Source organism: Nilaparvata lugens, chromosome 2 (genome assembly GCF_014356525.2).
Source record: "Nilaparvata lugens isolate BPH chromosome 2, ASM1435652v1, whole genome shotgun sequence".
In the NCBI taxonomy this organism is placed as follows: Eukaryota; Metazoa; Arthropoda; class Insecta; order Hemiptera; family Delphacidae; genus Nilaparvata; species Nilaparvata lugens.
In genome coordinates, this window is record NC_052505.1 from 42,113,083 (window position 1) to 42,138,630 (window position 25,548).

Below are 25,548 nucleotides of genomic sequence, written 5' to 3' on the forward strand. Positions count from 1 at the left end.
TATTGTGTTTAGTGAATTTTTTGAACTAGTGCTTTAAATAGAGGCGAACTGTCAAGGCATACTGAATGCACTCGAATCAAGAGACTTTTCCATTCAGGTTAAGTTTCATCAGTTTCATCCCCATTTTCATCTTATCTTATCTCTTGCTCTCTTGTTTGTCACCCAAACCTCTGCCCCATACGTCATTATACTTCTGACGATTGCATTGAATATTCTATGTTTATTTTTCCTATGAATATCCTTACTCCATATGATTGGGTGCAACTGTCGAATACAACTCCTGGTTTGGGCCAACCTAATCTTTATCTCCTCGTCTGTATCACCATTTTTCATGATGGTAAATCCCAGGTATTTAAATTTATCTCTCCCTTTTATCACGGTGTTACAGTCAATGGTCAAATCCGGTGTGTCATCACTATTTGTTTGTAAATACAATTTTCCAATGCCTAAACATGACTATTTTACCGCTCGATTCAACTCATCATACTAATGAATCAGACACACTCATTGATCTTCTCATTGTTAGTGATCCCAATGAGGATGTTCAAGCAGGTCAAATCTCAGTCCCAGCTATTTCTAGACATGATTTGATCTACTGTAAACTTTCCCATAAGATACCCAAGCCAGAACAGAAAATTATCACTTATAGAGACTTCAAAAACTTTGATGAAGCCGCCTTCCTGACTGATGTGGCTCAGAATCCATGGCATCAAATTAAAGCATTACCCTCAGTTGATGACATGGTCAAGACTTTCGAGAATTGGACTTTGACTTTGTATGACAAACATGCACCTTATATGACAAGGAGGATTAATAGAAAACGACGAGTACCGTGGATGACTGGAGACATACTTAAGATGATGGGACGTAGAGACAAAGCACATAGAACATTTAAAAAGACATTTGACTTGGACAGTTTGATAGAGTACAGGAGCCTTAGAAATAGGGTTAAACAGGAATTACGGAACTCAAAGATTAGGTACTGGAATTCGTTTATGACAAACAATAGACAAGACTCCAAATCACTTTGGCAGGAAATGAAAGAATTCGGGCTTGGCAAACAGAAATCGAATCCACAAATTGACTCACCATTGAATAATATAAATGACCATTTCGTTTCACACTCTAACCAACGCGACAAAGTTGTCATTGCTAATCATATCGATGATCTTGAAGAGCAGGTTACAAACTTAGATTTACCAATCACTGATCAATTTCATTTCCATCTAATCTCAGAAGAAGACACTTTCAGAGCGATTCAACGTATTCATAGTAATGCTACGGGTGTAGACAAAATTCCTATTAAATTTATCAAGAAGATGTTATTTGCTGTTTTACCAACCATTACATACATTTTCAACAAGTCACTTGAAGAAGGCATTTCCCTGAAAACTGGAAGTTTGCTCTGGTTCGCCCTCTAAATAAAGTTCCATCACCCAATAAAGTTGAGGATTTTAGACCAATCAGTATTTTACCTACATTGTCCAAAGTGCTAGAAAGACTTATTCATGCTCAAGTTGTGAGATTTCTAGAAAACAATAGTAAGCTTCATAACTTTCAATCAGGCTTTAGAAAATTCCATTCAACTGAGACAGCTCTGTTTCGTGTCACTGATGATATAAGGTTGGCTATGGACCAAAGAAAATGCACCATCCTCACCCTATTTAATTTTTCTAAAGCATTCGATACTGTTGATCATACAGTCCTTCTGAATAAGTTGGCTATTCTTGGTTTCAGTCACAACTCGTTAGTTTGGTTTAAATCCTATCAATTAGGTAAGAAACAATGTGTATCTGTCGGTGACAAAAAGTCAACTTGGAAAAACGTTATGCATGGAGTACCACAAGGTTCAATTTTAGGCCCTCTCCTCTTCACTTTGTATGCTAATGACATTTCTTCCATTATCGAATTCTCCAGTTTCCATACTCATGCAGACGACCTTCAAATCTATTTGAGCTGTCCCATAACAAAAACTATTGAAACAGTTGGAATAATGAATCAGGATATCAATTCGATAGTTGAATGGACAAAGAAAAATGGCCTTAAGCTTAATCCCATCAAAACACAACCCATTATGATTGGATATTCTCGTCTTATAAGCAATATTGACCTTGAATCGATTCATAAAATTAGTGTAGACGGCGATGACATTCCTTGCTCAGTTAAAAATTTTGGCATTATTATGAATAATACTCTTGACTGGTCAGAACAAGTGAACAAAACTTGTAAAAAGGTATTCTCAGCCATGCATGCATTGAAGAAAATGCACGATATCCTCCCTAGAAACATTAAATTATTATTGGTTCAATCTCTCATCTTCCCACATTTGATGTATTGTAATTCTGTTCTTAACGATATGCAAGTCACTCTGAATGATAAACTACAGCGTTGCAAAAATTATTGTCTACATTTCGTCTACTCTCTCCAACGTCATGATCATATCACCCCAGCCCACATTGCTAGTTCAACATTAAAGCTTCCCGATCAGAGGCTTTTTCGAATAGTCAAACTTGTTAGAGATATCTTGAAATACGGTAATCCGAACTATTTTAAAGATGATTTCAAATTTGTCTCTGAAGGTAGGAGGATAGATGCTTCACATACTAGAACCGGAGAAAGTACTTTAAGGATACCCAATCATCGAACTACTATTTTCACAAAATCCTTCTTAGTCAGTGCCTGTCGTGCATGGAATACACTATCAGGTCTATCGAGAGCCGAGCGACCTTCATCCTGACTTTAAAAAAACATATTTTGGAACAAATGACTGAAACTGTCCGGCCCTAGAACGATCACATGACAACCATCCCTCACCAATTCCACCAATATAAACCTTTAAACCATGTTATAGAACGAATTGTATAACGAATATAATTGTATATATATATATATATTAATATATATATTATATATATATATATATATTATAAACTCATGTTATTTCAATTATCCACTCCATACTGCTGTATATTACTGAAAGTTGATAACCCTGATCTACTTTCAGACTACTTCATTTTATTAATCAGTTATTTGATCTTATCTACCTATATAATAATTTCACTTTATCAATTTTCTGTTTTTTTTTCTCTTTAATATTCATATTGATTAAAACTTTTACAATATTTCCATTAATAAATAAATCCTAAGTTTAAATAACGAAATTAACGTTTTGGTAGAGAGTTAGTTGGGAGGATATTTTTAATATTCTTTCCGAAGAATGGACATTGATATGTCCAAAGCTCCGCCAATTTATGTAGATCCATAACTATATGATTATTATCTATAGTTATTATATTACAAATTGCTTTTTCATATCATATACAGTTCAATAATTATTTTCTTAGTCTATATTATGTGAATTCATCTATAATTTTGCTGTATTGTAAGCTATTGTATATAAGTGTATAAGCCAGTATATATTGTAATCTACATAAATAAAGTACTCAATCAATCAATCTCTCAATAACTATAATAGAAAATGTCCATATCATATGTTACTATAGAACTATAATATAGAGAGAGTACCTCTTCTAAAAAGTTTTTAACTGGCAACTAAATTAATAATTTTTCCAGGTTGGCATTAAGTTGAGATGACTTCATTAGGTTGGCACCAAGTTGGAGAACTAATTGAAATGCATTTATCGAGTACAAATTGATTGGGCACTGCTGCTTCAATCAGAGCTATTCCTGGGAGTATAGATAATTTTTATTCTCCGTACAACAAACTTTTATGACGGGAGTAGCTTCTATCAATTGATCCCCTCTGATCAAAACCAATTTTGTTTGTAGGCTATATACGACAGACAGCATCAATGCTCCCCAATCAAACAATGCTGAAACATTGATGTGAATCTTACTATAATTTGATTACTTCAGATCAGATGAAGATAAATGTTGATGATCGCTACCGTTTCAATTTCAATCATGTTTGGCATTTTTGCTTTTGATGCCAGCTGTTTTTATTATGTGGAATAAGCTCTCATTGAATGAAATAATAGTCATTGAAGTCAATTATACTAGGAAAGCAATTTCTGTTTGGATAGGTGTGTTTGTGGATATGTATGTATGTCGGACGGATCTCGAAAACAGTCAACGATTTCGATTAAATCAGGAATATAGTGGGTTAACGACAAAAAACATTATTTTGGAACAGGTCTCAACTGTGTGAAAATCCGCTGAAGCTCCTTGAGAAAGGATTATTGGTCCCTCAAGTAGCAGCTGATCAGAAAAAAGTTTTCCATAGTCTCTGGAAAACGTAAGAGAGTTTGACAAAATGAAAAAGATTATAATAGCTGTAGTTGAGTTACCAAATTTGGCGACCTTATTTAAAAACATTGCAGTATTCATGGAACATCTGGAAAAATAGGTTCAGGAAGTAACTGGATGATAGCAAAATAAATTTAAAATCGATCTCTCCAAGCATATGGTAGTTGAATATATTGTTCATTGTAAGGTGATAGAAATGCGACTAATTTCTTCAGCTTATGTTGTATTAATTCCTCTGTTGCTCTATGTTCGTACGCAGCCATGGCCTTGAGAGACCCAGTTGCACTGTCTGTTAATCCATAATCCGGACTAAATACCAAAAGAACCAATCACAGAAGCCTCCTATTAGAAAAAACCCAGATCTGATTAATGCTCATGGAATTTAATCCTAATTGAATTTGTACAGGCTTTTGTGCTACTGGGCCTCATATTCTCATGTTCAAAATCAGCTAAAAACTAAATAGAAGAAAAACATAATATTCCATCAGCTGCTCCTATTTCCTTTCATGATGTCATTACATGACACAAGACAAACCTATCGATATTGATAGATCACAAGCCAATATTAAAGTTGTCAATTGAGATAGAAATTAAATTGAATTGCATGTTAGTTTACATCAACATTTTTATCCCTAAGCTTTTGGTTTCAAGCTGAGATCAAAGAAAGAAATCACATAATGGTAGCCAATCATCGAAGTGATTGAATAAACTCTATTCAGATTTATGCAAATTCATATTAAAATGATCCCACTCTTATCTCTATGATAGTAAAGTTTAGGGCATGAGAAATCAGCCACAATATGTTATACTAACTATTGTGAATCGACTTCCATGGAAGAAAGAATCAGTGTATTGGCTGCTTTTACACTTTTGGATAAGTGAAACGAGATGTAAGCGACATTCTATGCTAAAAATTCCAGAATGTTAAGCATGAGATCCATGGATACCAGAGCCATCAAATTCCGAATCAACTCGATTTCGAATTTAATCTTCAGTTGCATCAAGCAGAAACAAAAACATGATCACTGCTATTTTCATGAGTTTGTGCAACATATTTAACCTATCAGTTATCAGAAACAACATAGATGGAATTGTTTGTAGACAGTGCAAATCATACTTTCATGGGAAATGTGTCGGGTTGAGTCAAACTGAGATAGACCAGTTGGTTAGTGACTCCGGTTGGTCATGTGAAAGTTGTGAAAAACTGTTTAGAATTCAGTGTAGCAACAGTGATACGACACCAGTGCAAGTGAACACTACGTCAGCCGCAAACAACTCGGATATAACACTTGTATCTTTAAATGATTCATCATAAGATCTAAAGTCGTTGATTGTTAGCAGTTGCGGGAAGACTAATCAGTTTCCATCCGTACGTGTATGGAAAAGATTGATAAAACTGATGAAATGTTGGCTGAGCAAGCTGAAGTGATTGAAGCTCAAAAAGTGGTCATCAAAAATCTTTCCGACGAAAATGTGACTCTTTGCACGAGACTGGACGCAGTCTCTGTCAGATGGACAATCTCTAACAGTATTCGCGAAGAAACACCCTGGAAATCAACGGTGTTCCATCTTTGGCTAATGAGGATGTGACAGAAACTGTTATCAAGGTCTGCAAGTCTGTGGGAATGAACATTGCAAAGGATTCCATTGATGCTTGCCATAGGTTGAAGAAGAAGGTCCGTCCCGCACCTGGTATCATCGTCAAGTTTGTGCTCCGTGGAGACGCTCATGATCTGATGCATAGCGAAAGATGAAGGGCGATCTGAATACTGGACACGTTGGCTTGACTGGTGAGTCTCGATTAATCTACATCAACAGGTCGCTGACGCCTAAGCGTAGGGTAGGCCTACTGTCAGCGTGATAGGAAGATCAAATATGTATGGACTGATCATGCCGGTGATATCAAAATAAGAATAGATTATGGCGGAAAGGCTTTCATTATTAATACCGAGAACGATTTTCAGATTTTTCTGAGTCATCCCATGTATCTGATTCCCATACTTAAAATTTGTTTCAATACAGAATTATTAAATTCTATCTACAATAGTGTTTACGGACCTAATTTTGCTACCTAGGATTGAGATTATTTTATTTATTCTATCCTTTATTATTACGTATTTATTCGCACTAAGATTATTTTTGTTTACTGTTGCTTTTGTACGAGGTCTACTATCTCTTCGTAGTGAATGATTTTTATAGAACCAACACTTGCCAACAGTATGCAATTTAATAATCACATTTTATCGAATTTCAAGCTTATTTTCAATTTTAGGTCAAAATGTTACTGAACATAAATTGCAGAGATTTTCATGCTCTATCTTTTCCACTTATAATACTCTCCTTACCTATGGTAATAGGGCAAGGAAAGTAAAAAGTAAGATTATAAACATATGGCTGCTGTTTCAACAGAGATAGTTAGAGTTAGCGGACTCAAACCTGCGCTATCTGCTATCTCGTCTATTAATTGTTTTCTAACGTACCACTATAGCATTGAGTTAACACAGACTTAGCAAATAGCTGGAGATAGCGAATAGCTCGACTTAGCCAGCTAACTCCAACATTGTGGATGACCCTATTTTAGAAGAAAGCTATGTCAATATGAGAGAAATCCAAAAATGTTTTGGCGAACTATTAACGAACTTGCGGGCAGGAATAATATTAAACAAAATTTCCACATTAATAAATTTTTACCATCTGTAACTACTATAACTCCTACTGTTTGCAGAGATGTAGCAGACAATTTAAATGATTTTTTTCGTTTGTCGGAAAGAATTTTGCCGGCTCAATTGACTCGGGCGATGCTTTGTTGGTTGATGACTGGGACTTTGGGTTGGTCGCTAGGTTCACCCACCACACGGAGTCAGAACTTGAAGTTATTGTGCACGTCAATGCCTTGCGAGGTGGGTCTGCCCCGGGTATTGATGGTTTTTTGGCCTCCTTGTTGAAATAAAACCTATTTATTCTTATTGAATAATTTGTTCACCTTATTAATATTAGCTTGGAGACTGGAGTTTTTCCTGATATGAGAATAGAATAGAATTTATTTGTAATCGGGGCCATGCCCTATATACAAAGAGTTGAGTACATAGTATTCGTTTAAAACAAAAAAAAACATATTAGTTTGACACATATTATCATATTAGGCTATTATCATTTCGAAATTGAGTCAAAGTGTTGGTTTAGCCTGTGGTACTTAAAATTAATGACCTAATTCTAACAGCTTCTACACAAAAATTATATGAATTATTCATTTTTACAACAGTTAAATTTGACAAAAGAACCATAACTTTATTTAAATCCATTACAATATTTCTAATAAGTTTGCCAATGTAACGTTTTCTTGCGTCATTATACATGGGGCATATCATTAAGAAATATTGTACCGTTTCGTCGGTTCTAAGATAACAGATTGGACAGAGCTCCCTGCAGTTAATCCAAGTACCATTCCCCTCAAGAAACAAGTAAAAGCATGTGTTACTGGCTAGTCTCAGTTGGGAAACACAGCGGATTTTTGAAAAAGCCAACTTGAAATTCAGTTGTTCACCTATTAGAAAATTTGGGTCTGAAATTTGTACCTGGGTAATGAATGAGAATCAAGGGCCCTGCTAACATCTAAATTGAATAAGTTCTAGCTATGCTTATCTACCAAAAAAGTATGAAATGTTTTTAGAGTATTCAGTTCTATCCCGTGATCGTTCCACAGGTTGCTCGCTGAGGCATAATGGAATTGACTCCTTACTTGATATAACCAGTTGTATTTGAGTTTTGTGTCTCTGACCCTACCATGAGCTAATTCTTGTCTCTTAATTTTATAGCATTTTCTTGGGTATCTATTGACTGGCATTTCTAATAGATAAAGCTCCAATTCAGAGCTTTTCGAAAAACTATATTAACCAGTTTAAGGTTACCTGACTCGATGCGAATCGCCCAGCCAGGAGTACCCTTATAAAGAAATAGCAAGCTCTTGAAAAATTGACACTGGATTTTTTCCACTGGTTCCATGCATGACAACCCCCACACAGAGCTATACAATACCCCCGGCAACAAAATAGTGTTAAACAGTTTTATTCTACTCTCCCAGGAATCAGACTTGGCCTGAGCTAAAGCATATCTGATAGCTGAACTAATACTTTTCGCCTTAACACACAATGAGAAGCAAAATGAGTTGTAACGACCTGAGCTACAGAATTCAACGCCTAAATATTATATAATATAGGTTTTGACAATTTCTTTTTTTTCCTGGCAATAATAATAAGGCAAATGCTTTTTCAATTTTCCCTTGTGAAAGGGGATCACTTTTGTTTTTGTAGTATTTACCCTGAGCAGCAAACTCTGACAATAGGCCTCCAGGCATTTAAACTTTTTTCGCATATCTGAACGGCTATCTGCCAGAATTACAATATCATCAGCGTACTGAAGCATCAGTACATCGAATTGACCATTCATAGTGATACCCTCTAAGCCTTGACTTCTGAAATATCTTTCCATGTCGCATATGTATAATGAGAAAATCAAAGGACTGACTGAATCTCCCTGTAAGACGCGCCTCTCCACTGGAATGTAACTGTTATTCATTTTCAAAACTACATGACCATACAACTCTTGAAGTATTCTTATTATTTTACTGCTCACTCCAATACTTCCAAGCTTGTACCATAATTTTGAGTGAGGAACATTGTCAAATGCTGCCTCAAGATCGACAAACAATGCGAAAACATTTTTATGGCGCATTTCCACGTGGTGGGACACTAATGAGTGCAAAACGAGAACATTATCCACACATCCTCTTTCCTTCCTAAATCCACATTGGCCTTCTGGCAGCACCCCACTTAATTTCGCCCAAGCTGTAAGTCTGAATTCGAAAATTTTTGTGAATATCACTACTATTGTATTCAAGAGAGCAATCATTCTGTAATTTTGAGGAAATTTACAATTACCTTTTCATGGAGGAAAAATACTACGATAATAAACCATTCTCTGGACATTTTTTCTATTTTGAAAATTTTATTGAACAGAATTAAAATATTATTTCTCCATTGCGGAGGGAGGGATTTGAAAAATTCGTAGCTGAATCCATCGGATCCAGGAGCTTTACCTGAGCTGAGGGCCCCAAGGACATGATCCAGCTCATTCACTGTGATTTCTACATCCAACAGTGGATGTGTTGCGTCCTGAAAGGAAGGCATTGGGTTTTTGATTAATGTCACTATACTTAGCAAGCAAGAAATTTGACCAAGTTTGGGAATCTATAGCATCAAATACTCTCGGCTTATTATAGAAGTATGAAACTGCTCTCCAAAATTCTTTTACGTCTTTACAGTTAGACAGCCTATCCATCATTTTATCTAAATATGCTTTTTTCTCATCAACCGGAAGGGTTTTAAACTCTTTCTTTTTATTTATAAAAACAGAGAGCATATCATTCGAAGAGCTCTTTTTTGCTGCTCGGTAAGCTTTTCGTACATTTATTTTGAACTGAACACAATCAGAATCAAACCAGGGTTTGTTTTTGTTTTGATTACTACTGTGAAAAGTTTTAATAAAGCCCAGCTGTTCAGCGACTATGGTCATAACTGTCAACAGATAAAAGTAGCTGTCATCAATGCTAACGGTATCGACATTATCTAATCCGCACGCAATTGAAAGAGAGCATAGTGCTAGAAAATACTGATTCCTTATCTTTCAACCAGACTAGCTTTTGTGTTCGCATTTCTTCTAAACTATTGAGCGGATTATTAATCAAAGGAAAGCCAGTTTTAACTGTGATGGACAAGTGATCGGAAGTAAGAATGAAATCTTCCACCATCATATCAACTGTAGAATCGGTAAAAATACTGTTCACCCAGAATAGATCAATTGTACTTTTTCCATTCTCATTAATAAATGTAAATTCACCGTATGAGTCGCTTCTACATCTACCATTGATAACACTGAATAAATTACTCTCCATCACTCTCACTAGTTGTCTTCCTAATCGATTGATAACTTTATCTTTAGAATGCCTTTCTGATGAAATACTCTGTGACTCTAAAACTACACTATCTATTGATTTGTTCAATTCTCCGATTCGACAATTGAAGTCACCTTCTATATAAACTGGTATGGATTCAGTATCTGAGATATTGTTACTCAGAAATATCTGAAGTAAGTTGATATCCGCTTGAACCTCATTGGGATTGAAATATATGAGCCCAATTATCGCTGAAAAATCTTGAGATTTTAACTCCACTAATATGAAACTTTCATTTCTCTCAATTACTGAATACACAAAGTAATCTCTAATCAGTAAAATTAGACCCCCGCTTGCTCTACCAGATTGATTATTTCTAGTAGCTTTTCTCTGAACTATATTGGATGTTTCAAACCCTTTAATGCTTACTATTTCGTTGCTTGCCCATGTTTCACATATTCCTACTATACTTAAGCTATTAAAATAGGCCAGTTCTTGTTCATCCATGCCATACATTTGCGAAACCCCATGACAATTCCAAAAATCTATACAAACATTACTGCTACCTGTTGATCTGAACTCTGAAACCTGGCTACCATGCATTCATGCTTCATCTATACAGTCCGCATTTTTTGATTTGCTTCTTGTCACCCTTCCTGTGTTCAGCCACTGTCATAGGTCCGAGTTTTTTAGTGTGTCCGAGTTTTTTTGTGTGTTTGAGTTGGTGGCTGCGCGTTGTGAGTGGTCGTGTATTGTAGCTGCCGTAGTCACTAGACGCACACTCTCCTCTTCCTCCACCTCCTCCTGTTCACAAATTATGGACTCCTGCGTGCTGCTTGCTGCTGGTCCTGGAAAACGACCTCCTTGTCTCTGTTGACGGGCAGGCGGTGCAGCTACGGGTGGCGACGACTCCGAGTTTGAAGACCGAGAATGGTGTGTCTCGTCCAGTAACTGAGAGTCTTCATTGTTGTCTTTTCTCTGAGTATTTTGTGCCTCTGATGCGTTTCCCAAGCTCTGATTAGATTCTGCTGTCACCCTAACCGTCACTCCATCCAGATTAGAGCCTGCTGAACCCTTCCGATTTGACTCTCGAACAGTGTTTTCATTCTCAAACTTCCTCTGTAATTTTTTGAGTGAGTATGGGCGACCATTGACGACTAGTTTGTCATAATTCATGACGGCATGTTGTCCATCTCCTCTGGTCATCTGCATGTACTGTTTTAATTCTTTGCGAATGTTTCGAGTTCCATGAGTATAATCTTCTTCAACTCCGATATCAGAGTCTTTGAACATACGCCTTGCTTGTAGTATTTCCATTCTCTTCTTGAAACTAAGGAATTTCACAATAATTGGTCTGTCTTCTCTAGTTCGACGACCGATCCTATGTGCTCGATCAATATCGTACTCGCCTAAGTGAATGTTTAATTTTGTTGCTAAAAGTTCTTTAATAATTGACTCACACATTTCACTCCTCCCACGTTTTTCTTCCGGGATGTTGTGGAAAACCAGGTTTGAGCGCCGTGAGAAACCTTCAAGTCTGTCCACCAGATTCACAAGGCGATTGTTCTCCTTATTCAGCCGTTCACAATTTTGCTTGAGATCACTCACTCCCTTATTCAAATCGCAAAAGTTTTTATTTAAGTTTGAAATAGCACTTTTTTTTCTGGAATGTGAGAAATAAGTTTCTTAATACTTTCCAACTTATCGAAAACATCGTCCATTGTCCGCTCTGGCCCGGGATTCGACTCGACACCGGCGATTGCTAGAAGCAATACTATCACACACGCCGCGTACACGAAAAAACTTTTACAATTCATAATATTCGATTTTAGTTCATTAGAATGCTTCATGAATACAGCTCCAAACTTTCCGACACGAACACGAAACTGTGCGATATCTACCAACATTATAAGCGATAAGGGAGCTAACGAAAATTCGACTGCTCTCTTCGACTGCTCTGACTCAACTCATTTTCCTGATATTTTTAAAATTGCCAAAGTGTTCCCCTTGCACTGGTATTTTTACTGACAAAAACAACTTTCTGCCTATATTTCTTTTAAGTGTTCTTCGAAGGTTCTTGAAATAATTGTAAAAGAACAACTTGTTAGTTATCTTGCGACTAACGGCATTGTGGCAGATTCCCAATACGGTTTTAGAGGTGACAAAAATGTTTCGGGTATATTGTTTGATGTAAACAAGCAGTTTTATTTTTCTTTATCTAATAATATACATCAAATTTCAATCTTCCTCAACCTTAAAAAAGCTTTTGATAGTATTGATCGCTGGAACCCTATCAGAAAATTGTCAGCTTTGGGTGTCACTGGGAATGCACTTGCATGGATTATTAGTTATTTATCTGGAAGGAGGCAGTGTGTTCCAATTAATAGAGTGAATGGTTATGAGCTTCCTGTCGACTTTGGGGTGGTACAGGGAAGCACTCTCGGGCCCTTACTATTTCTCATACATATCAATAACATTTCCAGATTGAATTTACATGGGAGGCTATTTCTTTTTGCAGATGAGACTTTAATTTTTGTTGAAGGGATAACTTGGGTGAAGGCTCGTGATAGAGCTGAGTCTGACCTAAGATCTATCAAGGAATGGTTGGATCAGAATACCCTCTCTCTTAATATTGCAAAAACCAAGTTTATGCCTATTAGTCTAAGTAATAACTCAGATTCCAATTTACATCCACTGAGAATAATTCACGAATGTGGAGTTGATGAGAGGAATGCTTGTTCTTGTGAAGTGATTCAGAGAGTTTGTTTTTATAAGTATCGGGGGGTGGTGTTTGATTCAAGAGTGAGATGTGCAGAACATACCAACTCCTTATTATCCAAATCAAGATAATATATATATATATATATATATATATATATATATATATATATATATATATATATATATATATATATATATATATATATTATATATATATATATATATATATATATATATATATATATATGCATTCAGGTGTCTCAGTGATGTTTTAAATGCTAGGGAAATTAGACAGATGTATCATGCCTTTTATTTGAGGATGACAGGGTCATAAATCATGGAGTCAATGAGGCAGACACAGGATACTCCGAGAGGAGGTTATCAGGGTTGTCCACAATATAAAGACTGGTAAAGCTCCAGGACCTGACGAAGTGCATGCTGAAGTACTGAAGACCCTGAGTGACAAAGAGATTGATAATCTTGTTTTGTTATACAATAAAATCTACCAGACCGGGAAGATTCCAGAGGACTGGGTCAAGTCAACCTCCATTTCAATCCCAAAGAAGCCAAATGCAAGGCGATGTGGGGAATATCGAACAATCAGTTTGATGAGTCATATACTCAAGCTCTTCCTGAAAATCATACATGGCCGGATTTTTCGTAGATGTGAAGAAGTAATGGCTGACACTCAATTTGGTTTCAGAGGGGGATTAGGCACAAGGGATGCCTTGTTTGCAATGCAAGATCTGGTCCAAAGATGCTAAGATATGAACAAGGATGTATATTTATGCTTCATTGATTATGAGAAGGATTTTGACCGAGTACAGCACACCAAAATGCTGGAGATCCTAAAGCGAATGGGGTTCGACAATCGGGATGTCAGAATTATTGCCAATCTCTACTGGAACCTGACAGAAAATGTCCAATGGGATAAGGAGTTGTCAAAAGAAGTACAAGTTCGTAGAGGGGTAAGACAGGGCTGTTTGTTGTCACCAACATTATTAAATTTATATTAAGATAAGAAGATAAGAATATTTATTTGCCAATGTACAATACAAATAATGAGATGAAATACATTTTTACACATACTTGGCACAGCCATCAAAGTAAACTTGTGCGCTGGCTGTGAGTTCATACAGGAAATTAAATTATATAAATAAAGAAATTAAAAGTAACAAAATCCAATGGTAGTACAATGACACAAAAAAAAAGAAATCTCATTCAACACATAACCAAAATGGTGCTGGTAACGAAATTATGAAACTATTAGAATTTAGGTAGTTTATAATAAATATTCTGTTCAACCCATATATTTATTTCTTTAAGAAGTTTCCTAGTAATTTTTGTATTTATGAAAATAATTCGAACTTTGTTCGAAAATATATTACAAAAATAAGAGAATTGGTGTCTACACACCACTAACTTAATAAAATTTATATTAAAAATGTTTGATACTGCTGGTCGTGTTTGGTATGGTGTATGCCTTATTTCTAAATTACTTATATTTTTATTCAAATGCGAAACAATCTTTATCACATATAACTGCCTAAGTGTGGGTACCCTTAGTTCTTCAAAAATTTTCCTACTCGGGTATCGCCTTGCTTTACCCAGTGCTGCCCTTATGAGATGCTTTTGCAATGTGAAGACTTTATTAAAATGAGTATAAAATGCACCACCCCATGCCTCAATTGCATATTGAAACAATGAGTGGGCATAAGCGAAATAAATTGATCTCTTTATTTCAAGGTCTTTCAATTGATTAATTTTGTAAAAGTTGTATATGAGAAATCTAAGTTTAGAACACAAATTAATATGAGAATCCCATTTCAAATGTCTATCCACCATTATTCCCAAGTATTTTATAGACATGACTTTCTCAACTTGTTGGCCTGAAAAATTTATCCTGATATTTGAACAGAGTGAATGAGTATGCATTTTTAATTTTAATGAATCATCAGGTTGACCCGCTAATGTTGGAGAAAAAGTAATATATTTTGTCTTTTTTAAGTTGACTGTTAAAATATGGTCATCCATCCAATTTTTCATAATTTTTAGGCCATCATTAGCACTTTGATACCCCTGTGGCCATGATTCACCCGAAAATACTAATGCTGTATCATCAGCAAAATAAATCTGGGTACAATTTTGTATAGGCAATTTTAGAGCATCGTTCAAATAGATCAAAAATAATACTGGGGACAGTACTGTACCCTGTGGTAAACCAGAACTAGATAAATGATCTGTTACTGATATTCCACACAATTTTAATGTTTGTCTTCTATCTTGAAGATAGCTAGCTAGAAGATCATTACATATACCCCTAATCCCACATTTCTTTAATTTTTCCAATAAAATGCTGTGAAAGATTGTATCGAATGCCTTTGCCAAATCTAAAAAGACAGCCAATGTTTTTTGTTTAGAATTGAAATTTTCATCTATCAATTTAGTCAGGAGGATGATCGCATCAGTTGTAGACTTCCCATGTTGAAAACCAAATTGATTTTTTTCAAAAAAATTATTACTATTTAGGAAGTTTAAAACTCTTTTTTTAATAATCTTCTCGATAATTTTAGAGAAGCTATTTAAAATACTAATGGGACGATAATTTTCTGGTTGCGATTTATCCCCTGACTTGTGTAATGCAATTATTTTTGCAGACTTGAACATTGAAGGGCTGCTTGCCTAATTTGATATGCATCCTATCTCTTTTACGAATGGCTGATATTAAACCCGGAGTAATCCATTTTTTCAACGGTTTTCTTTTATGAGAATACTTAATAACTTCAGTGCATTTATAAATATTTTCATTAATTTTGTTGGTGAACCTATCAACCAAGGTGTCAATATCTTCTGTCACATTGTCACAAACATCATCCCAACTTTGAGTTTCAAGGCATAATTTTAGCTTACAAAAATTTATTTTAGTTACAGCATCACTTAATTTTATCTTAGATTTAACATCATGATATGTCTCTCTGATATGGAAAACGATACTGTAATGATCAGTAATACTTGATTGCAAGATTGCACCTAGCACGTCCAACTCCTTATTTGATTCACCCTTAAAAAACATGTGGTCAATACAACTGTTAACTTGCCCATTGGCATTATTGAAAGATCTAGTATATTTATTGATGTAAGATTAAAAGCCATTCAATTGTAAAATACTAAGGTACTCATTTGTTAAGTAATTTAGATTATTTTCGTCCATTATATTTATATTTATATCACCCGTTACAATGACAGATACCTCATTTCCAATACTTTGCAAATAGGAATCCAAACTAAGCAAGAAGGCATTTACTTCTAAAGAAGGAGACCTGTAAAGTGCGATCATCTCATATGATGAATTTTTCAATTTAAATTTAATGATAATTGAATTTACGTTATTTTTATATTCAGAAGCTATCCTCTCTGAGGCTCTTGATGGATGCACATGTGGACTAGTTGTCAACGGTGAAGTTGTGAATAATCTCAGGTATGCGGATGACACAGTGTTGATGGCTGGAAGTGCAGATGATTTCCAACTGCTGTTGAACCATGTGAATACAACCAGCAATAAGTATGGATTGTGTATGAATGTATGTAAAACAAAGTTCATGGTTGTTAGCAGAGAACGTGTCGAGGCAACAGTGAGAATTGCTGGTAAGTTGGTGGAACGTGTACAAAGCTTCAAATATATTGGATGTTGTGTCAATGAGAAATGGGGTTTCGACCAGGAAGTAAGGAGTAGAATTGAGCAGGCAAGGGCAGCATTTTTCAGAATGAGAGGAACCTTGCTCTCAAGACTATGAGACATTCGTTTGTTGAAGTGCTACATCATTGCAGTGTTGTTGTATAGGCATGAGGGATGGACATTAACGAAGGCATTGGAGGCGAAGCTGCAGGCGTTTTAACTGTGGTTGTATCGGCGCATTCTTCGTATTTCATGGACAGAAAGGGTGAGGAATTCTGAGGTATTAGAACGAATTGGGACGACAGTGGAGTTTCTTTACTGTATCAAGAGTCAGAAGCTTCAGTATTTTGGACATGTGATGCGCAATGAGAAATGCAGATTCCTGTAGTTGATAATGGAGGGCAAGATTGAAGGAAGACGCCGGCCTGGAAGACGGAAAACATCCTGGTTAAAGAACCTGAGAGAGTGGTTCAACATTGACTCAACAAAATTGTTTTTACATTTCTCATATTCTATTCCGAAATTTCCTTCTCCGTTCCAACCAGAATAGATTGTTGGATGTAGTTTCTAACTCTGCGTTCAAGTGGCACTTGAAGAACTGGCTGTTTGATATCAGTGAGGATAATGCCGCCTCACTCATTGGTACTGGGGGTGCACGTGTTTCAATTTGGGCGCCTTCAGAGAGATTTTTTTTCTGTTCTGTCATGCTTGTCTGTTCTGCTTTTCCTGACTTATATTTGTTATTTATTGTAGCCTTCCTTGGTTTTCATAATCTTTTATTTATAAATTTAAAATAATTTATCATTCAGTTTTCTAATTTTTTTCTAATCTCTTCTTAATGCATAAGAATTATAGATTCATCATTGAAAATTATTTTAATTTAGTTTAGATCTCTAATAGAAATTTAGATCTCTCTTTATAATTATAGATATAATGCATATTGTTATGATAACTCGAGCTTACGCACAAGCCTTTGTTGCCTATTTAAGCTCTTTCCTATCTCATACAAGGATTTTCTACAAGAATGAAATTGTGATAGCTCAAGAGTTTTATTGTTTTGTATAATAATTCTATATTTTGTTGTTTGGTTTTAGTAAGTATATTATATCGTTTCATGAACTGTATAAACTCTATTGCTTAAGATTCTATGTAACTGCTTTGAATTGTAATCAGAAGGGAAAAATAAATTGCATTGAATTGAATTGATAACTGTTAACAGGAAATATTAATTGCCAATGAATAAAGTTGAGGTCGACTCTTAAGCCCCGCCCAATATTCTACACAATTCGCTGCAATTAGACTACTATTCTATAGAGAACTTCCAACACATCAATTAATTATTGGAATGATTTGACTCAATAATTTTCTCAAAAAAATATAACAATTTTGGTAGGATTTAGATTATGAATTTTTCACATAAATAATTTTATCTTTTATTTCTTCTATCTTAACATTTTTATCTTTCAGTAGGCAGTCTACTCACTGTCTACTAACTTCGGCTTCAACTCACATTTTAACACTTTGAACAAAAAAAATTGTCTTAGCAACTGCTATCACAAGTAGTATTGATAACGTGTATGTTACAGACAGGCAGACAGACGTTAACGGAAGCGAGTTAATATAGAACTTTTAAAATTAATGTTTTTTGTATTATTCAGCTAAAATCATGTGTCGGCGCATAAAGTTTGTCTGTCTGACAGTCTGTGTGACAACTGCCAAATAATAGCATCAGCTTCTTTGAATGAATGGAAAAATTACAGAAATAGCATGCAAATAATTCCAGCTGACTGATAAAATAATGATAAATCAGAACAATTTTCTTCTTATGCACTTTCAATGTTATTTTTATATCCTGAAAAAGGACGAATGAGTGAGTCAATTTTGTGGCCAACGAGCTTGACCTGTAAAAAGGTTCGAAGAATTCGCGTTGAAAATTTGAAGCTGATTGATAAACTCGCACTGAAGTTTTTGTCGAACATTCAAACATACAAAAAATGACTTTGGGCTTTAATAAGTCAAAAGTGAGAGCTTCGCTAACGCTCGTTCAAAAAGCTAAATGAAACTTATTCATTTACTCACTCACTCACTGGTTCATAATCAACAGAATTGAAAATTTACCAGACCAAATTCGTTGAAATTTGGCAGGTATTTTCAGTTTGCCTTAAAAAGACACACTAAGCAGTTCGATGCTTCCCTCTAGAAACGGATTTGAAAAAACATCCAAAGGTACGCCCAGAGTTTTTCTGCGTATTTTAATCTTCTGATAAAATTTTATCAACTATTATTTCTTTAAAAATTCAAACTTCAATCAACCGCCATTTTGAATAAAAGTATCAAAGAACATTTTTATTGATGTCATCTTCCTTGTATGAGAAGACCTTGAAAACGATGTATCAAACAATGGGTGTTTACGTTCAAAATATTTGAGTTACAACCCCTCATTTCATTGAAAACTAAAACTTCAATCAGCTGCCATTTCGGATACAAGCATCATAGAAAATTTTTGTCGATGCCATCTTTCTTGTTTCAAAAAGGCCTCAAATGATGTACCACACAATTGGTGTTTACATTCAAAATATTCGACCCCTAAGTCACTCCCTTATGAGGGGTTTGAATTCAGTTGTACGTCAAAAGGTAGAGTATTTGACCAATAACTTATTCTGGAAGTTACAGTATTATATCTACAACAGTCTCCAATTTATTGAAGGGTTCTCATACATATGACTCACTCTGTATAACACCAAAGCTTCACTCAAAATCGGCGGGTTTTGAGCGTTCTCTTATGCCCGGTCTACACGACAACGATATTAGCGCAAACCTGCCAGGTTTGCGCTAAGTTTGCGTCGTGTAGATCAAATCTCAGCCAGGTTTGCGTCAATTTTTCTAGGAAACGATTATGTCTCATCTATCCATCAATACCCAAATCGCTTCAAAATGAATATAGAGAATTCGCCAGTTCAGATTCGGATTCAGCACCCTCGAATTAAATATGTGCCAGGTCAATTCTCAAAAATACTCAAAAACAAGGAAGATTTTTTAATGTATAATGATTATTTTATTTACTCTATAGTAATGTAATAGATATAGTTATTCGCTCTTCACTTGATAAGCAGTATTCTCGATTATTATTATTATTGAGGAGAAGGAGGATAAGTTGGAGGAGGAGGAGGAGAAGGAGTTGGAGGAGGTGGAGGAGCAGGAGGAGGAGTAGGAGGAGTAGGTGGCGGAGTAGGTGGAGGAGGAGGAAGAGGAGGAGCAGTAGGAGGAGGAGGAGGAGGAGGAAGAGGAGGAGGTGGAATAGTTGAGGAGGAGGAGGAGGAGGAATAGTTGGAGGAGGAGGGGTAAGTGGAGGAGGAGAAGAGGATGTGGAGGTGAAGGAGGAGTAGGTGGTGGAGGAGGAGTAGGTAGAGGATGATGAAGAGGAGGTGGAGGAGGAGGAGGAAGAGGAGAGGGTGGAGTAGTTGAGGAGGAGGAGGAATAGTTGGAGGAGGAGGAGGAAGAGTAGGGTGAGGAGGAAAAGGAGGAGTAGGTGGGCGAGGAGGAGGAGTAGGTGAAGAATGAGGAAGAGGAAGAGGAGGAGGAGGAGAAGAATAAGGTGGAAGAGGAAGAGGAGGAGGTGGAGTGGTTTAGGAGGAGGAGGAGGAGGAATAGTTGGAGGAGGAGGAAGAGTATGGTGAGGAAGAGGAGGAGGAGGAGGAGAAGAGGATGTGGAGGTGAAGGAGGAGTAGGTGGAGGAGGAGGAGGAGGAGGAATAGTTAGTTGGCGGGGTGGAGGGTTGAGGAGGTGGAGGAGGAGGTCGAGGAGGTGGTGGAGGAGGTGGTCGTGGTGGTGGAGGAGGTTACTCTCGTTAAATGAAATCATATTGAAGTCAATTATATTGATAACAAGATCTTGTTAATAACAAGGAATTTTCTTTTAGAAACATGAGTTATTAACTTTTGTCAAAAGAAATTTTTGACGATTCAGTCAAGTTAATAACTTGTGTTATTAACTCCGGTGTAAACGCAGCTTAAGTTTTTTCAAAGACTGACTGATTAACAGGAAATTTTATACAGGAGCTCAGCTAGGGTCTAGAAATTTTGTCTTTGGAGATCTTCAATACTATGCCAAAAATACGCTCAAGGTAGTTTCACAGCGTTTTTAGAGATTTTCTAAGAATAAATTGATGGAGAATGTCACATTTTTGATGTCACATTTAAGTTCAGTCCAGTTGAAAAAGGGCTAAACATAATCATAAATAACATGTCATAATTAAACATCCAAAACTTTATGAATGAAAACTCCATCTTCGATTTATTTTCAATAAAATAATAAGTTCCATTGATAAATTGTATTTTTCAAAGACCATCTGGTACAGTAGTAGCCTCTACAGGACCGATCAATGTATAGCTTTGAATAGCTCTGTATTCATGTGAATCTCTTTACTAAAATTCTCCTTTCCTTTTTTTCGCAGGTTCCCAGACGCACAAGGCTTGAGCAGTATTTCTTTCTCAAAGGAAACCACTTCAACGAGAATTTTTCAGTGTTCTAGATTTGGCATTCCGAATGTGTTCTACCCACGACAAAAATTCCTCACTTTTGTGAGACGGCTGTTTCAGAATATTCACATTCGAAGCAGGGGCGAGAACTCAAAACTGTTTGTGCTTTCATTTAGCATTCCAATTTTAGTCAATGGATGGAATAATATTTTGATTGGTTTGTAGATGTGGAGTGATTCAGGAACACTTTGTAACTCCTGAACAAACGGAATTGATATGACTTACATTTGATATTCATATTTTGATTTTTGGAAAGACCGATCAATATAGTCTGATAACTAACTCTCTTGGAACTTGGATTACTGAGGCTTCGATTGCATGATAACTTTTGAATCAATTATGTTATCCATCGGCAGTTGGAGAATGCGATAATTGGTTGCCAATACCATTATTTATATAATAGTTATAATACTGACATAAAATCCCCGAATCGAGATCAAGAACCCTCGTGAAGAAATGGAAAGATCTATTTCTCTACAATTCTTCAATTTGATCCATTTTTATATAAGTGAGCACGGAGCTCAGAATCTCCTCAAGAAATTATTGGAAATACTTCAGAATTCTCATCACAAGCTCATTTAATTTCAAAAAAAGATTTGGCGTTGTGCTTCAGTTAGGCCTATAGTAGTTCTAATTGTTTCATGAACGAAGTCTTATTTGAAGAGTGCAAATAACTAATTATGAAAATACGAAATAAGTAGGTGATTGTATGTTTTCCGATCATTTGATTTACCCCTTACGAGATCAGTTCTGAACTAAACACTCCACGATTATAATTAGTTAATTATTGTTGAATGTTGGAGTTCGTCAGTGGAAAGAGCCAATTCAATATTGAGACAGATAGATTGGCAACTCAACGGAAAATTATGGAACTATTATGATGATATTTCGAAACCTCATGAAAATAGCATTCTACTACTCATGCACTTTTTATCTATGATCAATCAAATGGTTAAAGTTGTATCATAAGTACTATTATTTTTGATTTATTCATTTTTGTCAATATAGATTCTTGAAAGAAATTGAAATGAATTTAAAAAACGAGCCGAAAGCCATTAGTTATTTCAAACGAATTCATTGATGTTGATAAGGATTTGCGGCGATGGAAGAAGGAATTGAATGATAAGAACCCTGGAGTATTGAGTTCTATAAAATCACTGATGGATCTGCTTTCAGAACTTATGACCTTTCACAACAGATGATCAATAAAAACGTACGAACGGTGATCAAGAGTCTAGAGGCTGCGCTCAATAAACTGAGAAACTCATCGGTTTCAGTCGTAACCCAGAATAAACACTTGGACGAAATGGACAAACAGTTTATTCTGTCGTCGCACGAGACGCTGCTCAATTACTTGAACTTGACGGAGGAGGACGTCGACTACATGATGACGCTCAACTTGACGTTCACCAACAGCTCGAGTGTGGACACGCTGGCAGCGTGCTACTGCAGCGGCGGCATCCGTGACCTGGCCAAATCCTACCGTAGCGTGCACGGATACGTGAGTCTGATAGTGTGCGCGTTCGGCACCATTGCCAATCTACTCAACGTGATTGTGCTGACGCGTAAAGAATTGTGCTCAGTGCCCATCAACCGCATCCTGACCGGGATTGCGATTGCTGACATGCTGGTGATGCTGGAGTATGTGCCATTCGCCTGCTACATGTATCTGAGGCCGTCCATCCTGTCCGAGTTCACCTACACGGGCGCTGTCTTCATCCTCTTCCACACGCACTTCTCGCAGGTCCTGCACACGATCTCCATCTGCCTCACACTCACGCTCGCCATCTGGAGGTATGTTGCCATTAGGTAAGTAACGCTCTTACAATACTAGTAGTTCTGTGAACAGTAGACCTCACGCAGTATTCTCATCCACAAGTACCTGATTGAAACTATATACCTGATGGAAATACAGCAATAGACTGGCTTCTCCACACATCTGTGTAATCATTTGTCAGCTGATTTATGATGAATAATTCTATAGTGTGATTTTTACTCTAATATTGGCGTATGAAGGAGGCTCCTTTTTCCTTCTATATTATCCTTGAAACGCAAGATTTCTAAAAACCTTGTATATACGTCGACGCGCAATTAAAAAAGGAACGTACCTGTCAAATTTCATGAAAATCTATGACCGCGTTTCGCCGTAAATGCGCAACATATAAACATTCAAACATTTAAACATTAAGAGAAATGCCAAACCGTCGACTTGAATCTTAGACCTTACTTCGCTCGGTCAATTATATCGCACTATGACATTCTCCATTATCATAATTATATCATGGATATATTTCTCACTCATAAAATGTTATTCATTGTCCCATGCTATATTACCATTAGATCTGAAATTTCCTCTGAAATTACCCACCTGGATCTAATGTAGGCATCACCCTCAACAAAACAAAATTTGATGAATTTATATGATTTTTCTTGATGAGCCTTGGGCACAGCTTGGTGATGAGATGATAGAGGAATGACCCCATAGGTGGATTCCTTCCCAGTCTAAGAGATTTGGTGTGACTTTCCTTGGTTGCAATTTTCTCACATTTTGAATGTATACTATACTCACTAGCGTTGACTTGATCCAGGACTTGACTTGAATCAAGTTTTTATTATAATGTAACACAATTTTAGATCAGCTGATGATTCGAATTAGACAAGTGATTGGACAATTGAACAGCTATCAAACATACGGGCTTAAGAGACTCATCATCTACATATAAAAAGGAATGTCTGTTTGTGTGTTTGTTTGTTTGTTTGTTCCCTATGGACTCGAACACTAGTTGACAGAACGGCATGAAACTTTGGGAATATGTTGTATGAATATTGGGGATGGTTTCTGACCAGAAATTCTAATAGGGGGGCTAATAATAATTATTTATTGATCCATTTTACAGACCTATGTTTTCGAAATTTTCGGTAAGCGGCTACCTCTGATTCAGCATCTTAAGTTACCAGCTGTATAATGAGCACGTCACCCTGTAATAAATTGTGTACTGGTATTATAACGGTACAGAAATGAAGAGGTTCTCAGGAGAATGGGTAAGAAACTGCAACTCATTGGTGAAATCAAGGAGCGCAAATTAAGGTACCTGGGTCACATAATGAGAGGACACTAGTATGGAATATTGCACCTCATTATGCAAGGCAAAATAACAGGTAGGAGGTCAGTGGAGCGAAGAAGGATATCTTGGTTGCGCAATTTTAGGGATTGGTTCAAGTGCACCTCAAATGAACTTTTCAAGTCAGCTGTAAGCAGGGTGAAAATTGCCATCATGATAGCCAACCTCCGCCATGGAGACGGCAAATGAAGAAGAAGAAGAATTATAACGGTAGTTTGGAGTTGAAGTTAGTGTAGTTGATTGGTACCAGCTGTAGACAATCGTTCCTTAGAAGACCTATCTATACAAATAATTATCACTCCCCTATCATTGAGAAAAATATTATTGTGGAAAAATATTATTCATCTCATGAAAGAGAGTAGTTAATATTGCATTCATCAATTACTGAAAAATGACAGTCCTTTTTTTGGAATTTAGCTCAGCTTATATTCCATTCAAGATGGAAAGAATTCTGTGTAATTCATCGTGCATCGCATATTTCCTGGACCATCTATTGACAATCAACAACTATGAAAACATTGAATTCATCTTTGAAACACTGATTTAAATTATCTATTTTTCTCAATTCAACACTTTACTGATAGATATTACTACCAATTGATTGAGGAGAATGCTGCATGAATAAGCTCATAGGGTGTCCGTATTGAGATGTAAATCAAAATATTGATTGTCAGATAAATTTCATGATTCACCAAATAAAGTCAAGTGTGACATGAGATACATTGACTTTTTGGCGGTACGAAGTTCGCCGGGTAAGTTAGTGATCAATATAATGACTTAATTTAGCTATAATTTTCTTTATTAATATCGGGGCACGGAGCTCCTCTCTGGAATAAAAAAGCAGAGAAGCATTAGAGTATAGTTTATATTTTTTATTGATACATTAATACGCAGAAAACAATTAGGTATTCCTAAAAATGATTGGGAAAAGACCAGCAAGCAAAGCTCAAAACTGTTTCTTCCTCGAATTTTGATTCATACACTAGAAAGTATTCCAAAGGTAGGTTATGTTCCATACACTTTTGAATTTGAGTCCAAACATTTGAAAACAGAAAAGTTCCAATTTAGACTGTTTATAAACCAAATTGAATGAGAAATGACACTCACTTATCACTTGAAACTGTGAAATAATGATCAAATTTGAAAATGTTGATATATTTTAATTTAGAATGATATACCATGTTTGCTAGAATATTATTGTTAATATCCTATCATATTTAGCAATTAATGTATTATTTCTATATTTATCTGGTTATTTCCATATCTGGTTATTCA

General features: G+C 36.1%; 1 protein-coding gene across 5 annotated transcripts in view; it reads left to right on the top strand.

Moving 5' to 3' along the window:
- Positions 1 to 25,548, top strand: part of LOC111051536 (sex peptide receptor) — a 343,318-nt gene that overhangs the window by 244,435 nt on the left and 73,335 nt on the right. For all 5 annotated transcript variants that reach the window (XM_039421249.1, XM_039421253.1, XM_039421250.1 and 2 more), the window contains one exon: positions 21,067 to 22,960. In XM_039421249.1, the coding sequence (XP_039277183.1) occupies positions 22,350 to 22,960 (611 nt within the window). In that variant the 5' untranslated portion in view covers positions 21,067 to 22,349. The remainder of the gene's footprint in view (positions 1 to 21,066; positions 22,961 to 25,548) is intronic.